General features: G+C 44.2%; 1 protein-coding gene across 1 annotated transcript in view; it reads right to left on the bottom strand.

Moving 5' to 3' along the window:
• Nucleotides 1–2,931: 2,931 nt before the first annotated feature.
• The window catches only part of Entpd5 (ectonucleoside triphosphate diphosphohydrolase 5 (inactive)), a 38,551-nt gene continuing 22,129 nt past the window's right edge, over nucleotides 2,932–19,353 (bottom strand). The window contains 11 exon segments of the mRNA XM_052739315.1: nucleotides 2,932–5,057; nucleotides 7,160–7,275; nucleotides 8,483–8,539; nucleotides 9,865–10,005; nucleotides 11,642–11,743; nucleotides 12,523–12,584; nucleotides 13,193–13,272; nucleotides 13,545–13,633; nucleotides 14,487–14,522; nucleotides 14,739–14,814; nucleotides 18,593–18,736. Coding sequence (XP_052595275.1) covers nucleotides 4,971–5,057; nucleotides 7,160–7,275; nucleotides 8,483–8,539; nucleotides 9,865–10,005; nucleotides 11,642–11,743; nucleotides 12,523–12,584; nucleotides 13,193–13,272; nucleotides 13,545–13,633; nucleotides 14,487–14,522; nucleotides 14,739–14,814; nucleotides 18,593–18,736 — 990 coding nt within the window. The 3' untranslated portion in view covers nucleotides 2,932–4,970.

The raw sequence follows: 19,353 nt of genomic DNA, 5'->3' as shown, positions 1-19,353 counted from the left end.
ATGTACACAATTACTTTGACAGAGTAAGATTAGAAATAGTTGATACACTTTTGTTAGATTGTTGTTTTAAAGTTGACACTGGCATGCCAATTAAATACAAATTGCTTTGACCAAGTACACTGGACTTTAAGGGGGAAGCAAAGATAAGTAACAGCCAGTCTTATTAATGCTGTAGGCTTTATCACAGTACCACATTTCAGGTTTGTTTCTACTCCTCTCTGTGATGTCATTCTCTGTTCATTCTGTTATTATAAAACAATAATCAATCTCACTGCACACACAGCTGCAGAGGACTCGGGAACACCCCTCCATGTGTGGTGGCCAGTGGCTAGCAAGGAGTGTGGTCTTTTTTTAATAGGTTTTTTTTTTTTTTTTTTTTTTTTTTTTTAGTTTTTTGAGACAGGGTTTCTCTGTGTAGTTTTGGTGCCTGTCCTGGAACTCACTCTGTGGACCATCTGGCCTAGAACTCACAGAGATCCTGGCTCTGCCTCCTGAGTGCTGGGATTAAAGGCATGCACCACCACTGCCCAGCCTAAGGAGTGGTTTATTACTTGGGGTTTGAAACACTTACTGCACAGCACCAGAGAGGCCTCCAGAAGAGAGCTTTACCTGTGTTAGATAAGAACACTGTACAGAGCGTCTTGCCCAGAAGTCTTGTTTTGAAAAGATAAAATAAGGAAGTCTTCTTTTCAATTAAGCTAAAGTATTTTGGAGGGATAGCTTTTGAAGGGATAAGACAGCTGTTGCAAAAGGGCAGATTTTTAAACATGTGGATAACTTAGTACAAAGCAATATGTCAGTAAACCCAGAAAATGTACCCAGAATAAAAGATGGCAACTGCTGAGAAAAACTGATGGCCAGAGACTATCAGGACAAGGGCACCTTTTGCAAAAAGGCAGCTTTAATAAGAATACTGACTCTCCAATATATGGGGGGGGGGGAGCCAGAGATGAGAACTTTAAGGCACACTTTGCAAGGACATCTGTGAGTCAGATGTTCTTCATAGAATAGTGATAACACACACAATATCCACCACATCCCAGACCACATCCCAGGTAGTGAAAATATATTTTCACAGAGATGAGACTTGTCAGCAACTTCAGAACACATAGGACCCCTTCTTAAAAAAGGCCCATGTTGCCGGGCGGTGGTGGCACACGCCTTTAATCCCAGTACTTGGGGAGGTAGAGGTAGACAGATCTCTGAGTTTGAGGCCAGCCTGGTCTCCAGCCAGGGCTACACAGAGAAACACTTGTTTCAAACAAAAAGGCCCATGGCATTTTTTTTTTCTGAGAAAAATTAAGACCCTCAAATTGTATTTAAAAGAACAAACTGGTAAATCAACAGACTCTGGTCAAGATTAACAGGATATATGCAGATAAATTTCTGAGGTGAGAGTCCCATCTTTGAGTTCTGGCAATATCCAAGGTAACTGGAAGGTGTCTGTGGAACAGTACACACTTTACAGCTAGGGTGCGTGTGTCTGAGGCTTCAGACACCACCTGTGGTAGAAACACCGGGAACTCATCTGTCAAGTTGGAGCTGTCTGCTTCCTTTTAGTGCTGGAGATTTAATCTAGGACCTGATGTGCTAAATACACTTGGTCACTGAAGTTTTTTTTTTTTTTTTTAATCTTTTTTTAAAATCTTACATAAACCGTGTTCTGCCTGCACTCCAGAAGAAGTCACCAGGCCGGGCGGTGGTGGCGCACGCCTTTAATCCCAGCACTCGGGAGGCAGAGCCAGGCGGATCTCTGTGAGTTTGAGGCCAGCCTGGGTTACCAAGTGAGTTCCAGGAAAGGCGCAAAGCTACACAGAGAAACCCTGTCTCGAAAAACCAAAAAAAAGAAAAAAAAACAAAAAACAGAAGAAGTCACCAGATCTCATTACAGGTGGTTGAGAGCCACCACGTGGTTGCTGGGAATTGAACTCAGGACCTCTGGAAGAGTAGCCTCTTAACTTCTTAACCTCTGAGCTATCTCTCCAGCTCCACTGAAATCTTCTAACCTCTTTCCTTTTTAAAACTTTTTGAGTGTCTTACTGAGTTGCCCACTGGCCTCAAATTTGCTACATAGCAATCCTCCTGCCTCAGCTCCAACGTAGCTAGAATTACAGGCCTGTGCTGTAAGGCCTGCTGTAGAGCTTACTCTTGAGGAATCCGCTCAGTTTCTCTCAACTGCGACAGCATTTAGTGGACTATGACTAGCTTAATACTTTTTTTAATAGACATGGTAAACAGTCTAGAAAGTATCCTCATTTTTTTTTTTTTTTTTTTAAGGCATAAAACTAGTTATCTTCAAAGAGTCTGGGAGGCTTTGGAGTGAGAGACAGCATATGATTGAAGGAAAGGAGGTAGTGCTCAGCTAACAAAGTTGTAAACATCAGTGACATCCTAAGTGGAAAGGAGCTGCCCGAAAACACTTAACAGAGCTGGATGGAGAAGCCTGCTAGGGAAACACTGAGTATGCATTCCATAGGAAATTGGATTTTATCTTTCTGATGTAGAAAATCTATTTCATTATGTGTGAGCACTGTGGGATTGTGGGGTTGTTTTGGGTTTTTTTGTTTAGTTTTGGTTTTGGTTTTTTGTTTTTGTTTTTTATTTTTGATATTTGGTTTTTTGAGACAGAGTTTCTCTGTGTAGGCCTAGATGTCCTGGAACTCACCCTGTAGACCAGGCTGACCTCGAACTCAGAGAGATCCTCCTGCCTCTACCTCCCGAGTGCTGGGATCAAGTGTGTGTGCACCACCACCGCCCAGCGGCAAGCATTGTTTTAAAGACGTGAAGGTGAATTTATTAATAGAAGTCTGAGCCAGGCTCAGCATGGCGTCCTATAGTCTCAATACTCGGGAGTCTAAGGTGAAAGGATCACTTGTGTCCAAGAAGCTCAAGGCTAAATTAAGCAGAAATGAAACTCAGCCTTAAGACATGTTCTCAGTGTGAAAGTCTGAAGAAATTCCACATTTAATCAAAACAGAATAAAACGCTAAAATTGAGGGGGTAGGGATACACATTTGCCTACATTTTTATACACAACAGATGGTAATACTTATTGACTCAATGTAATGGCTTCAAAAAGAATGTTCCCCCGGGGCTGCCATGGGGCCAGGCATATTCACATCCTTTGTGAAGAGTGGAAGGAGATGACTGAAAATTACAAGTTAGGGGAGATGGAAACGTCCCTGGAAAGAGAAGAGGAAGGAGGAAGGGATAAAGTGATATGATGGAGGAGCTCAGCAGCAGAGGACGCCACAAACCAAGTAGGAGGCAAGCCAGTGATGGTCACACAAGAAATGACATGATGATTTTTTTTGTTTGTTTGTTTTCGGTTTTTTAAGACAGGGTTTCTCTGTGTATCCCTGGCTGTCCTAGAACTCGCTCTATAGACCAGGCTGGCCTCAAACTCAGAGATCCACCTGCCTCTGCTTTCCAAGTGCTACAATTAAAGGTGTGTGCCACCATCACCTGGTAAAAATTTTAAGATAATGACTTTATAATGTAGTAGAGCACCCATGCCTAGCATGCATGACAACATGTGTTCAACCTCAACACAAAGAGTGGCCTGAGAGAAAAGCATGGTTCTCTAGAAATGTTCTGATATGGGCCAAAATAGCCAATCAAATCAAATGTTGGGTACCACTGGAAAGGATATGAAATCCTGAGCTAGACAATAAATTCAGAAAACAGCTAAGTCAGTAAGGGCCCCAGCAGGAAAGCATTACTGTAACAGCGGAGTGGTGGCACATTGTGCTGAACATGCAAGAAGTCCTGGGTTCTGTCTCCAGCACTTTCCACACCCAACCCCAAGGACAGATGAAAGCGACGGTGGTCTTTAGACTCGAATAGCACACACGCTAACTTCGAGCCATAGACCCAAACTAGGTAGGGCGCAGCTGTATTTCACAGAAACACAAGGATGCTAAGTTCAGGGCCATGTTTAACACCATAGCCACACTGGCCTGGGAGGCAGCGCTGGCACTGGATATGTGCGCATCTCTAAGGCTGCGAGGTCATAACCCCAGAGTGGACTGAGGAGTAAAGGTAGTAAGTAGGCCACAGCCCTGCTCTGCAGCAGCTGTCTCTTGCTACCGACTGGATGGCCCTCTTTCTTTTATCTCTAGTCCAGGCACAGTTAAGAGGTCCTCCACCATCTTGCTAAGATTTCCCATGAGATGAGCATGATGGCTCACACCTGTAATCTCAAGACTCAGGAGACTGAGGCAGGAGAATTGATCCTTCAAGGCAACCTGGGTTACATAGTACCAGGCCAGCCTGAGCAACATAATATGATGCCTATCAAAAAATAAAATACCCAGGATGGCTCTAAGCTCTAAATTGGCTGGTTGATCTATTGTGCCATAGGATCACACAAATTCTAATAGAGTACCTTTCCCCTTCTCTTTGAATTACAGATGGGAAGCAAAACCAGGTACTTCTCACCTTGGGTTTTAGGGTAGGGTGTAATGAGGTGGGAAGAAGACAAAAATACCAGCATTGATAGGGTATGGGGCTTCAGTAAGTCAACTTCATTTAGCTTTTAAGCAAAAAAACCTAACACATTCAAAGGAATGAGGCACTCCAAGGGTTGAAATGAGATTTTTTTTCCTTTGGTTCCCAAGGACCTGTCTCTGAACTCCCAATCTAACGTGGAGTTCCAAACCTATTCTTTTTTCCCCCCACAGGACTCTGTGACATATAAAGAATCTCAAAAGATATACACTCTGGTGACAGCTGTACGCCTGCCAAGTGGTTAGGGAGATGTTCACATTAGATGTGCAAAATTAATTAAGCCCAAATCACTAGGCTCAAGGGGCAAGACTCATCTATAAAACCCCCTCCCTCCTAATAAAGCCGGCTAATGGGTTTCAGTCCGGGCTTTCCCCAGAGTAGCTCAGAAAATGCCTGAGTCCGCTCCTTCCTGTAAAAACAAAGTTGTTCAGAAATGCAGGCGTCAGAGGACATGCTCAGCCTCAGCTGGAGATGCCCAGAGACTGCAGCAGGTGAAAGGTGGCCCCCAGGGCCCAGCCCGTCTCTATGTTGTTCACTTTCTTTGTGAGCTGTTGAAGAAGAAGAAATTGTCAACATAAGCAAACATGGCCTTTGGACAGCGAATCGCTACAAAGAGCACTCATGTGGCCAAGCCCTAACTGCCTCTCCATCCAGCACGTGCATGCCTGAGTACCTTAGGCCTAGCAAGCAGTACTGGGCAGACAGTTTTAGAGAGATTCTTGAGAAAAGGCTTCTGGATGCTCCTTAACCTGACAAGGCAATGATAATGAAATGTTCATGGCTGTGGTAGGAAGGGAATCAGCAAGCACTGGGGACCTATTTAGGATAGGAAAGCACATCTTCAGCTTTCTGAGTCTCCGTAAGCAGCTGTTCCTTAAGTACTAGTAACAATCAGCTGAGGCATTCGGCACCAGACTGTCTTGATAGCTCAGCCTTTACTGCTTTGGGCAGGACTTTAGATCTGGTCCCTCAATTATAGAAAAGGAGGTTAGTATTTATCAAATTGTTTTTGTAAGACTCCTTCCTCTCCTTCCTCAGCACATGCAGCCTCTGTTTCATCTGTAATAAACTATTGGTTGTAAAAATAGATCTTTTAAAAAAGATTTTTCAGGTTTTTTTTTTTTAAATTATGTGTGGATGTAAGAGTCCATCCGTGGGTATGTACCCATGAGTGCAGGGGCCTGTGCAGGTCAGAGGTGTTGGATCCCTTGGAGTTGGAGTTGCAGGTAGTTGTGAGCCACCTGATTAGGTTCTCTGAAAAGCAGTGTGGTGGTTTGAATGTAACTGCCCCCATAAGCTCATACATAAGGAGTGGCACTATTAGGAGGTGTGGCTTTGTTAGAGGAAGTGTGTGACTGTGGGAGGGGGTGTCACTGTGGGAGGTGGGCCTTGAGGTCTCATTTATGCTCAAGCCACACCCAGTGTCCCCTGTTGCCTGTGGGTCAAGATATAGAACTCTCAGCTCCTTCTCCAGCAACATGTCTGCCTCCATGCTGCCTTGCTTCCCGCCTTGACGATAATGGACTAAACCTCTGAACTGTAAGCACGTCACCCAGTTAAATGTTTTTGATTATGAGTTGCCGTGGTCATGGTTCCTCACAGCAACAGAAACCCTAACTAAGATAAGCAGCAATATTCTTAACTTCTGAGACAAGCAGCAAACTTCTCTCCAGCCCTCTAAAACATACACTTTTAAAAAATTGTATATTTTATGCATATCAGTGTTTCAACTACAAGTATGTATGTGTACCATGCATGTACCTAGTACCCACAGAGATCAGAAGGCAGCATCAGATCCCTTGGCATTGTAGTTACAGGTGGTCATGAGCCAACATGTGGGTCCTGGGAACCAACCCTGGATCCTCTGCAAGAGCAGCAAGTGCTCTTAACCACTGAGCCTTCTCTCTAGACCCTCTAAAATATATCTTATGAATTTCATTTTCTTACTTCCTATACCACTATTGACTACAAATTATATTTACAAAGATGGTTAAAATGTTATCATGTCCTCAAGCTGCATACAGTCTATTAGAAGAGATTCAACTAAATATCCAGCAGACCTAGACTATACAGGATACGTTACAGATGCTTGAGACACTGATGAAGTCAGCCACTCAGTGTTAACATCATTGTGCAAATGAGACAAGGGGTAAGCCAATGTTACCAGGCAGGTTTATCTGCCTCACAGCCTCTCTGAATATAAGTCTGTCATGACCCCAGCTACTATTTATCTTGTGCTCTCTTGAGCAAACTTCAGCTTAAGTTCTTACAACCACATGATCATGGCAGGTGAGGGCATACAAACCCAAGACGAGGAACCTGGGATTCAGGAAGCATGGCCCTTCCAACTTGCATGCGCTGTGTTCTGGATGTTTATTTCTACCTTTTCTTTCTCAATGCTTCTCACTGTGTTCTAAACTGACTTCATAAACGTGAGTTGAATATCTTCATTCTGCCTTGTGTCCTGAAGCACACCACACCTGGTACTACACTCAGAGACTGTAACTGTATCCAAGTGTTTCACGTGTTTGTGGTATCGAGCAGGGTGCCCTGGCTTCAGCCCAAACAAGAACACCTGCTGCTCTGATTACTAAACAAGTTCTTTCCCAAAGCAACAAGATGGTTGTAAGATTCTAGTGCTCTTTCTTACCTGTAAGAGGGTGCCATCTGCAAAGCCAAAGCCATCTTTTAATAAAGCTGTGATGTAACTGAGATCCATGCACAGGAAAGGACTGCCAGAGGTGAAGCTCTCCAAGTTATCACACACTAAAAGTGAGAGGGAAAACAGCATTCAAGTTTGCAACTAAGAGATGTAGGGTCTTCTCTGGCTGTACATAGGGCTTGAGTAAGCAAAAATGTCTCCATTTAATTGGTGAGTGGGCTTCCTGAAGTCTAGCTTATGTAGTGCATATTTCTGTATATTGTATACTTCTGTGTACTGTATACGTCTGTGTACTGATTGCTTCTGCAAGACCACAGCTTCTTTAGAATCTGCACATTTCCTGTATGAAATCATCTATTCTCTGGGCATGGTGGCAGTGGTCACCTTTTATCCCAGCACTCAGGAGGCAGAGGCAGGCAGATCTCTGAGTTCTAGGCCATCTGGGTTCCAGGACAGCCAGGGCTACACAGAGAAACCCTGTCTCAAAAAACCAAGAAAAAAAAAATCTTCTATTCTTAGTTTATTTGCCAGTTATGGGTGTGGCGGGGTGAGCAGGGGGTGAGCAGGCTCCGCTGGAAATCGAGCCCAGGGCCTTGCACATACTAGGCACATTCTCCACACCTGAGCTATACTCTCAGTACTCCGCTTTTCAGATTTCTGTGACATACTGTGGCTACTTAATGCCAAGTCCCTAGTTGAGGCCTGGAGCACAGAGAAATATAATTTAACCCTCTCCTGTTGCCACTGGAAAAGATCATTTGTATTTTAGATTTATTCCCTCAAGGATGTCCCATCCATTCTGGTGCTCAGTTTTTTATTACTGCTGATAATCCTACCTATTCCAATTTAAAGAAAGAGAGAGAGTGTGCCAGGCTGAGCGTATAGCTAGCTCAGGTGTTAGGATGACTGTCTAGCATTCATGAGCCTGGATTCCTTCCCCACTATCACATAAATCAGTCACGGTGACTCATGCCTATAATCCTAGCACTTGAGAGGTGATCAGAATTCAAGGTTATCCTCAGCTACACTGCAAATGTGAGGCCATCCTGAGCTACATAAGACTTTGTCTCAACAAAACAAAACAAAAAACACAAACAGATAATAGTAATGCAATAATTATAATAGGAAAAAATGTAGAAAGTTTATTTTTTTAACTATTTCTCTGAAGTGTCTTAGATCCCCATATTCTTACTTGACAGTACCTAATGTACTTCCAGCAGACTGGAAGGCTCAGGAAGGAGCCAGTCCTAAGGGGGCCTGCACTGGCAGCCACACTTCATAGTCCAATTTCAAGAATTTCCTGACACTTACCTTCTCTGGCTTTTCTTTCAAAATCTTCAACTTTTAAAACACCACCCTTTTCATAATCTAAAATGAAACAGAATAGCTAGTGCCAAAAGCTTCAAGGAAACAAGGGCATTTATCCCAGTGATATATAGTAACAAAAACGAGAAATATATGTAATTTCCACCATAAGACACTGATACATAAACATGATATCTGTACAATACAAATCCACACTGCCTATTTTATTTATTTACAATTAATGTATGACACCCATTTTGTATCATATATTTAACCACAATAAAAATGTAGGTTCATTTAAAAGTTTAGTAAATTGGCGGGGGTCTGGAGAGATGGCTCAGTGGTTAAGAGTACTCACTGTTCTTGCAAAGGGCTCAGGTTCAATTTCAGAACTCACATCAGGTGGCTCATAAGCACCTGTAACTCTAGTCCCAGAGGGTTTGATGCCCTCTGGCCTCTGCAGACACCTACATACATGGTACTTATAAAGTCATGCAGACACATACACATAGATTAAAAAATACAATAAGCAGGGCAGAAAATGATCTCTTGCTGGTCATGACAGATCATGTGTGTACTCAAACCTAAACAAAAATACAACTTCTGTGATAAGAAAAAAAATTCCTAAAAGTACAGGATGTTGGAGTGATGGCTATACTATCTTGAATGTGGGGAGTTTTCACAGGTATATACATGGCAAGGTTTGGCAAACTGTCTGAAAGCATCATGTGCACTCACAGTATGTCATTTTTTTATGATTTGGAGGAAATATCTCCTATGGGCCCATGTGTTGAAGGCCTGGTCTCCAGACAGTGGAGTCCCAGTCACTGAGAGGTGACTGGACCAGGGGGATGTGCCTTCATCAATGCATTAAGCTACAGATGTATTCATAAATGGATAGTGTAGTTGGGAGGTAATAGGAACTTCTGGAGGTGGGGCTTAGGTGGGGAATGGTCAACAGGAATGTGTTGTTGCAGGCTCTGTCTACGTCCCATCCTCTGCCTCTTCTTCCTTCCTGGCTGCCATGAGGTAAGCAACTTTGCTTCTCCAAGTCCTTCCACCGTTATTTTCTGCCTTACTGTGGCAGAAACAGGGAAGTTGCTGACCATGGCCTGAAGCCATGGTCCACAAGAAACCCTTACCCCTCTAAGGTTTCTCTCAGGATACATAGGAAAACCCTGCCTCAAACAAACAGACTTTATGAACAGCTAGGTCACTTGCCACTTCCCAAAGACCCCAAAGGTATATTCACCTTTCCATTCTAGTGGCTAGTATAACACTACTGGAAAGCTGGAAAATCACTCCAAACAACACAGCCTTCGATGCTCTTGCCCTTCCCCATGGTCCCATTCTCTTCCTTCATGGCCTGACACCAGGCGTGAACTCACCAATCAAGTGTGTGTCGGCAGCTCGGTCATAGTAGTAGGAAAAAGCATAGAAGGAGCTTCCTCGAACCTCTTCCGGCTGGTGAAGATTCCCTTGTACGACCCTCAGCACTTCTGCATAGCAGGGCTCAAAGCCCGTCTCCCCTGTCAGGGCAAACGTGTATATCCATCACTGGAGAGTAAGGATGTGGCAAGAGTCACCGTCTGTGGCAAGCTGATGGAGTCAGCGGGAGAAGAGCAAGAAAACCATGGTGGCTGAATGTTAGTCCTTGAGCAGCAGTAGTGCGAGCAGCATAGCTATGGCCCAAGTTTAGTCTTGAGACCTTCACACAAGGAAGAGGAAGAGCTCTTGAAACAGCTGGGCCATCTGAAGGTGGGGCTGACCAGACTGCTACAGTGACAGGAGTCATAGGGTCCAAGCTATTCAAGATACGCATTGTCCACAGACGGCGCTGGCTGGACCCTCTTCATCACCATGTTCAGAGAGAGAAGAGCAACATGTAAAAGGCGCGACCTGCACTCCAGGAAGACTGGAGCCCGGGACTGCTGGCTCACTAAGTCTGAGAAATGAGGAAAGCAGAGCAGCAGAAACAGCTGCACCTCTGTGCATGTATGTAGCTGAGGTCTGGAACCACAGCAACACCACCACAATACCCGGGGCTGAAAACAGGACCCAGTGAAGAGCACTGGCTGCTGCTTACAAATGGTATTATTTTGTCAGGTGGTAGTGCACGCCTTTAATCCCAGCACTCAGGAGGCAGAGCCAGACCGGTCTCTGTGAGTTTGAGGCCAGCCTGGTCTACAGAGCGAGTTCCAGGACAGGCTCCAAAGCTACACAGAGAAACCCTGTTTCAAACATCTGTGCACTACATATTATCTGGTGCCTTCAGAGTCCAGAAGAGGCATTGGATCCTCTGGAGCTGGAGTTTCAGACAGTTGTGAGCCATCATGTGGGTGCTGGGAATTGAACCCAGGGCCTCTGAAAGAACAGCAAGTACTCTTAACCACTGAGCCATTTCTCCAACCCCACTTCCTGCTCTTGAAGAGGACCTGGATTCAGATTCCAGGAACCATGGGAAGGCTCACAACGGTCTGTACCTCCAGTCCTAGGGGACTGACTCCCTCTTCTGACCTCCATGGGTAGGAGGCACACATATAGCACACGGAAAAACATGCAGGCAAAACACACAAAACACATCCATACACTAAAACAATCAATCTTAAAAACAACAAAAACATTAAACAAAGAAAACAAAAAGGTGGCTAGGTCAGAGAAGTCTTTAAAAAGGTGTGTAACCTTCTTCAACCTCACTGCTGGGGTCCAGGGCAGCTCCTCTCCTTTATCTGTGTTTACCAAAAACAGCCACAGTCACCATGCTTCTGCCTGCCATTATGCTTCATGGTCTTTGTGAGCAATTATTCAGAAAGCTTGTTTCCTTCTCGGGAGAACAGAATTTCCCCTTGATTTTAATGAATCTAAAATGAGTGATTCTTATCTCAATTTTGATTTTTACTCTAACTGAAATCGTTAAACATACACTGGACCTGAAACAGGGATTCACGCTGCTGCACTAGACAGGTTACAACAGGTCTCTAATACACCACAGGACTCAGAAGAGGATGCAGATCAGTTGCTGCCTTGCTTGCTGGCCTCTGAACATGCCAAGAGTAAGTGCTTTCAATATGGTGAGTCTCTCTTGGGCTCTGGGACTGCTTCCTAAAGACTTTCCAGAACATGGACTCTGAAGGTAATTTTAACCAGTGAGGAAACACCATTTACCTTCTTGGTTGCCACCATACTGGTATTTCACACCCCCAAAGATCCACTCCGCTTCCAACCATCTTGGTAAACAGGCACTTCGAAAGGTCCGTCCATCGGTCCCTGAAAGAAGCGCAACACAAGAAGGCAAGCATGTGAGAGGGAAGGCAGGAGCAGGAAGCAGAGGCTGAAAGGAATCATCAAGGGGACTGGGCCTTCGGATCTCATCAAGTTAGTTCCTTGGCTGCATCCTTGATAGGGATTCTTCACAGGCTTTGTGGTAGTGCTGAACCCTCTAACACTAGAGGCTGATTTTCATACCATAATCAAGTTAGTTCCTTTCTTTAATGGAGGAAAACTCCACTGGTAGTTGAGAGGTTAAATGAAATGTAATTGAAGATACTTGGCAAACTCTGAAATGTTATGTACTCCTCATCCCGTCCTAGCTTAGGCAAGAGAGGCACTGTCCAGAGTGCACTAGATACAAAATCGTGTTTTAGGTGAAGACTGGGGCACAGGAAGGCCAGTGATTTGTTCCCAACCCAGAACTGGGATTGCAGCCAGTTCTGCCTGTGCCCAGCTGTGAAGACAAAGAGGGAACTGCTCAGTCATTCCACTTGGCAAACTGAACAGACCTTATTTCCTGACAAAGGCTTGTGCAAGTTCCTACCAAACACTGTGGAGGCTTCAGCCTTGCAGCCACAGATCCTGCATCAGTGGCCCTCACTCTCGAGGTGATGAATACACACCACAGCACCAGCCGTTTCGTGTCTGTTATGCAACACACGCTTCTCAAGTCAACATAACCCTTGCTCCATAAAATGAATGCCAAGGAAGGGACGAGGCCGGCTGCACTTGGCCTCACTCACTGTCTCCCACCATGAACTGGTACTCAGACAAACCTTCTGTTTCCAGGGCTCCCAGGGTTGCCAGTCTTGCAGCTTTCAATCCAAATCCCAGGTAACTGTAAAATACAGGGTTGACCGATTCCAGGCTGTCCTGGATGTTTTCAGCCCACTCTACCTTTTTCAGATGTGACATAGTTTCTCTGACTGCCTTTGGAAAGACAGAAACTTTGCCCTCTCTCTTGGTCATATTATTCACATGACCAATAAAGGAAGACTTCCGTAGTCTGGACCAAGGATATGCAGTAAACCGCTCTTAAGTGTGATGCCGAAGAATAGGATTGTTCCTGGTGGTCCAGCCTGAGAACCAGCCCCAGAAATAGTTCTCATTCTTTTAGCTCTTATCACCCCCAGACTAGTCTCTGAGCACCTGGAGCCCAGATCACATGAGCCCAACTGACTCAGAACTGGCTGAGTTCTGAGCCTTCTCCACATGCTCCCATCTAAAGAAAAACTGACTTTTACATCACATACTTTTGAGACCCCAAATGGGTTGCCTCCAGAGTTTCTCAAGTTTGGAGTATTGCTTAGGTTTCAGTGGACAGGGCTTAGGGGACTGGCAGACTTTCTGAGGCTGATAAGATATAGTAACAAATATGAAAATGCCCTGAAAAGTTAGGGAAAGTAATACAATGTGAACTGTTATTCTTCCCTACCCCCTCCTCACCTATGTGTATAGAGCTTAAAAGTGCTGTTAAACATCTCAAAGGAAGTGAGGTAGCCCCTAGGCGTTTGTTCCAGGGTTTTCTGCAAATCAGAAAAAGCAGAGAGACTTCAGCATCTGCAATTACATCAAGATTTTAGTACCACTATCCACAACCCTCTCTCCCCAAATCGAACCTGGGGAAGATTACACTGCAAGTCTCCCACATCTTGAGGAGCCAGAGACTTCTCTAGTCACTGACTGACTACTTAGCCTAGTCACTGTAGAGCTGATGTCTCAAAACAGGATGCTGCTTTCTTAGCACCATGATGCTTTCTAAGGGTGTTGCCAACATGGCCTTAATAAAATGACTCACCGCAAACTGGGGTAGAAACGTAATTTGGGTGGAGGCACCCCCCAGGTCAAGGGTCCCCATAGTCTCCTGGCCATGGCCATGCAGTTGACCTGTTAATGACAGCAAGGTATGAATGAGTACCCAGGCCATCCAGACACTCTCTGCAGGTTCTCTCCTGCTTTTATTATTGTACACCAAGGGTATTTTGTGACTATTTACTGCTCCCTGAGCCCAGAGGCTACAGGCTAATATAAACACAGAGGGCCTCCTGCTGCAGCTGAGGCCTTGAAAACAGATTATAAAATTAGCTTATCTCCCAACCCTCTTTTTTGTTTTTGTTTTTTTTTTTTTTTTTTTTTTTTTTTTTTTTTTGGTTTTTCGAGACAGGGTTTCTCTGTGTAGCTTTGCGCCTTTCCTGGAACTCACTTGGTAGCCCAGGCTGGCCTCGAACTCACAGAGATCCGCCTGGCTCTGCCTCCCGAGTGCTGGGATTAAAGGCGTGCGCCACCACCGCCCGGCTTGTTTTTGTTTTTTTGAGACAGGGTTTCTGTGTAGCTTTGGAGCCGGTTCTGGAACTCACTCTGTAGACCAGGCTGGCCTCACAGATTTCCGGCTACCTCTGCCTCCTGAGTGCTGGGCTCCCTCTTTTTGAAAAAAGAGTTTTTTTTCTATTTTAATTATGTGTATGTGTGGGTAAATACACATAAGTGTGGCTGTCCAGAGGCTAGAGACCTAGAGCTGAAATTACAGGCAGTTGTAAGCCACCCAAGGGTCTTTGGAAAGAACAGTAAGTGCTTTTAACTGCTGAGCCATTTCTCCAACCCCAAAAAAGCCTCTTCTTTTAAAGAAAGAACAGTACAGGAAGAGAGAAGTGGATTTTACCCTCCTGGTAAAAACAAACAAACAAAAACTGGAAAAGCCAGTTAAGGTTATAAGAGAAACTTCAGAATCTACTTAATTTACCTGTTAGGAAGTTCACAGTAACCCAAGCTAAGATGCCTAAAGGAGAGAAAAGCAAAGATTACATTCCAGATCATCTCCCCTCTATTCTATCTCTAAATTTCATGTCTAGAGCATTGTCTCCCGCCCTATCCCTCCATGTTTACTTAGCTCCTCTTTCTTTCATGCTGGACCCTTCTTCCCAGACTCCTGAACTGGATCATTCATTGATTCCACCCCCTCTCAGCCAAGTACATATTTCACCCTCTGTCCCACCTTCATAGGACCCATCCATGATGCTAACGCTGTCATCTGGGACCAGGAAAGGTGACTTCTTGAAGATCTCCTCTACCTAGGGAAAAAGCGTAAAAATCTGGATTCTGTGACACAGTAAAACAAATGATTACCAATGATCCCACTGGCTGTGTTCTCTAAGTCCTAGAAAACAACCCTCACTCTTTTCCCTAGATAAAACAACAGTGGCATTTACCCCTTTCCCTGTGAAGCCGGAGAAGGAACCAGGCAAGGAAGTGTCATGTGCTTGCAGAAACACAAGCACATGGATTCCCTAAGAAACCCATCTAACTTTCCTATCAGCTGCGCCTAGGGAAGAACGTATATTTGACCCTTCCAACTCAAATCAAGAGCCTGTACCTTTGTTAGCCCCTGACTAGCTCTACCTGGACATGCAGTGAACACTGATGAGCCTGAAAGGAGCTAAGGCACTCACTTCTGCTGGATTTGGTACCCAGCTAGGGCCTATAGAGACCTAGGGAGACCTCAGACCTGGCCTTATGGGGTCCTATTTTAGGAGATGTGAGTAAAGACCTTATACAAATGCTTCTGAGTCTCCATAAATATAGGCCACTGATGCATGCATTATGGCCTTAAAATGTTTTAAAATTACATTTATGGATTTTTATGTGTGAATGTGCACATATGTGTGCATTCATGTGGGCCTGTGCATGCCACAGCACATGTCTGAAGGGTAGAAGACAACTTTCAAGGGTCAGTCCGATCCTTCTACTATGTGAGTCCTAGAGACAAAACTCAGGTTACCACCTGGTGGTGGTGGTGGTGGTGGTGGTGCACACCTTTGATCCCAGCACTTGGGAGGCAGAGCCAGGTGGATCTCTGTGAGTTCGAGGCCAGTCTGGTCTACAGAGTGAGATCCAGGACAGGCACCAAAACTACATAGAGAAATCCTGTTTCAAAAAACCAAAACAACAACAACAACAAAAAAACTCAGGTTACCAAGCTTGGTGGCAAGCACCCCTAGTGCTGAGTCATCTCACTGGCCTACATTGTAGTTTATTTTTACATTACTATTATAGATGGAGGATTCTCCAAATATAAATCAAAAGGACTCTACTCAGTTTGCTGTTCTCAGTTTGCCTTCTCCATTCCCATCTTCTGCCCCAAGTTTATTCTCAATGCAGCAGCCAACACTGTATTTGTTTGTTTGTTTGTTTGTTTATGTATATGTGTTTGTGTGTGAGCACATGTGTATGGAGGTCAACCTCAGGTGTCTCCTTCAATCACTCTCCACCTTACTAGATGAGACAGTGTCTCATGAACCTGGAGGTCAGTGAAGCCCTAGAGACCCTCCTGTCTCTGTCTTCCCAGTAAGGGGCCACAGGTGCCCACAGCCATGCTTACCTTGTGTGGATGAGAGGGATCAAAATGAAGGTCCTAATGTGTGAGTTTTTAAAATGGACAACAGATTATTTCTCCTTAGTTCAAAATATCCTGATAGCTTCCTTAACAACAACAACAACAAAAAAAAGTAGTCCAGGCTGGAGAGATGGCTCAGCAGTTACGAGCCCCAGCTGCTCTTCCAGAGGTCCTGGGTTCAATTCCCCAACACCCATATGAGAGACAGCTCACAACCATCTATAATAGGATCTGATGCCCTCTTCTGGTGTGCAGGCATACATGCAGACAGAGCACTCATAAATACACACACACACACACACACACACACACACACACACACACACACACACACAAAAGTTTTTAAAAAGTAAGTAAAAACGTTTATTTGTCTTTTAATACTGATATGACTACTCCCTGTCACCCAGCTTCCTGACTGCTCCCCTTCCTCTCAAGCCAGCCACAGGACTTCCTGGAAGCTGTTCGTGACTTCAGGCTTTGCACTTGCTGTTTGAGTCTTCTTACAAAGTCTTGTACAATCCTTCATTCTCCTCAGATCTCTGATCAAATAAATTATATCTAAGAGATTTGGCTAGAAAGATGGCTCAGTAGTTAAGAACACATATTGCTCAAAGAGATCTTTGCTCTACTTAAAACAGCAATGCCTGCCCCCCAGCATTCCCTAGATGCTTTACCTTCTTCTATCTTCCCACAGAATCTGCAGGGCATGAAATAATCTGTATTAACCTACTTCGTTACTCATTTTCTGTTTTCCCAACACTAGAATGTAAGCCCCATGCGGGCACTGACTATCCTTTCGTTCCTTGTCTATGTCTCCAGTAATTCACAAAACACGGGAAGCACTCAGGAGGTAGATGAATGAATGGATGAGGATGAAGAATTGAGATCTTAGGGGTTGGAGATGGCTCGGCGGTGAAGAGCACTGGCTGCTCTTGCAGAGGACCTGGTTCCATTCCCATCACCCACATGGTGGTTCACAATCATCTATTACTTCAGTTTCAAGGGATCATACCCCCCTTCTCACCTCCACAGGAACCAGGCATGCATTCGATACATAAGTGCATGCAAGCAAAATAAAAGTAAGTAAATCTGAAGAAAAAACTTTTCAGTAAGAGTCGGGATTTGAATTCTCACAGACATGCTTAGACAAGAGACTCAAACCCTCTGTGCTGACAGTCAAGAAAACCTGTTGACACTAAGACCTTGTTGACGACTCACTTCAGACTCAGACAAGAACATGATTTAGGTGGAGGCTATGTTAGAGGGCAGACTCCCACTCTGCTGTGATTTTTTTTTTAATTAAAATGAGATTCTGCCTATAAATGTTCTTTACAACATGAAATCTAATGTTTATTATGTCTTATGTTTATTATATAAGTACATACAATAAAATATAAAATATTCAGTTTAATAAAACTATACTTAATTTTTTTATTTGAAGGGCAATGTTTTTTAAAAAAATATTCTCAACATTTTATGCTGAGAGAAAAAAAAACTTTTAAAGCCAGAGACTGTCCACTGTATAATTCCATTTGTATGGAACATAAGAAGAAACAAACCTATCTACAGTGAGAGATCTGTGGTTGCCTGGTTTCAAGGGTAGTGAAAACTGACTGGAAAAGAGCACCTAGACGTCTCTACTTGTCAGAACACCTTTTCTCTGAGCACTTGAACGTATATTTACATTTTAACTTGTGTTTGTGCACGCTTGCGTGTGTGTGTGTGTACACATTGTGTGCACAGATGTATGCAGGGCAGAGGTCAACTTTGAGTTTCCTTTCTCAAGGTCTGTCACCTTAATTTCTGAGACAGGATTTCTCACTGGGACCTGGGTGATCAGGCTAGGTTGGTTGGCCAACAAGCCCCAGTGATCCCGTCTCCATCTCTCCAACACTGAGCTTCTGAGGGTGTGCCACCATGCCTGATGTTTTTATGTATGTGCTGGGGACCCGATGCTCACACTCTGAGCTATGTCCCCAGCTCCATGAACAGACATATGTCACTATACATCAATTTTCCTCAACAGAGTTTATTTAAAACTGTTTCTATATTATACCTCTAGAAAACTCATATAAAGACTATCTTGGAGGGCAGGTGAGATGGCTTAGTGGGTAAAGGCACTTGTCCCCAAGCCTGATGATCTGAGTTTGATCCCCAGGATCCACCTGGTGGAAGGTGTGAATCAACTGAAAGTTGTCCTCTGATCTCCATGCTGTACTGTGGCACATGTTGAATTTACACACACAAACACATTCAAAATAAACAAACAAACAAATAAATGCATACTATGGAAGGGAGTACTTTCGAAGGTGATAATTTAAAATGTACATGACTAGCTTACTATCCCCACAATGACTGAGCAGTGATGGGACAGCGAAAACAATGTCACTCCAAAGGACTTCTTAGAGGAAAAATCCCAAACCCAGCATTATCCAAGACTCCGGTTTAAATCTCACCTCCAGGAGCAGAGCTTGGGCTTTCTGCTCGGGCAGCAAACGCAGCCCGGCTGTTGCTTTCAGAACCACTGGGGTCCTTCTCCAGTGACTTCTAGGAATTGATTCTTTGGCCACCTCTAAGAGTCCTTCAACAGTCTCAGCACCCTTTCAAAGAGAAAACACATTCATCCAATGGAAGGCCACTCAGCAGCATTAAGGAATTTGGTAGAGTGAGTGCTCCAGCCCCCCTGCTCTGGAGAAGCAAAACCTAGAGAAATGGAGTACTTTTAAGAAGGAGACTCCATTTCTTTTTAAGAGTCATAAACTTATTCTTTTTTAAAGATAATTTATTTTTATTTTATGTGCATTGGTGTTTTGCCTGCATGAATGTCTATGTAAGAGTGTCAGATCTTGGAGTTACAGACAGTTGTGAGCTGCCCTGAGAGTGCTGGGAAGTGAACCAGGGACCTCTGGAGGAGCAGTCAGTGCTCTTACCTGCTGAGCCATCTCTCCAGCCCAAAAGTTATTCTTTTACAGAGCTGTCATTTTGAATGATTGTTATGTTATGTTTCTGTAAATTTAGATTTAGGCCATCAAGTCAGGGAACTTGCTTGTGAGCCATGACCTAATGTGGGTTACACGGCTTTCCTGGGGCTTGGTTTTTCTAGGCTAGGGGCTGGGAAGTATGTCTCATATTGCCATTAAACTGCCATGTGCACTGGATGAGGCCCAGCACTCACAAAAATGGTAGCTGTAGCTGTTATCTCTAGGATAGAATGTGA

This window comes from Peromyscus californicus, unplaced genomic scaffold (genome assembly GCF_007827085.1).
Source record: "Peromyscus californicus insignis strain IS unplaced genomic scaffold, ASM782708v3 Scaffold_15__1_contigs__length_86483966, whole genome shotgun sequence".
Classification (NCBI taxonomy): Eukaryota; Metazoa; Chordata; class Mammalia; order Rodentia; family Cricetidae; genus Peromyscus; species Peromyscus californicus.
Note: the sequence above shows the minus strand (reverse complement) of the source record. Positions and strands in the feature narration are given on the sequence as shown.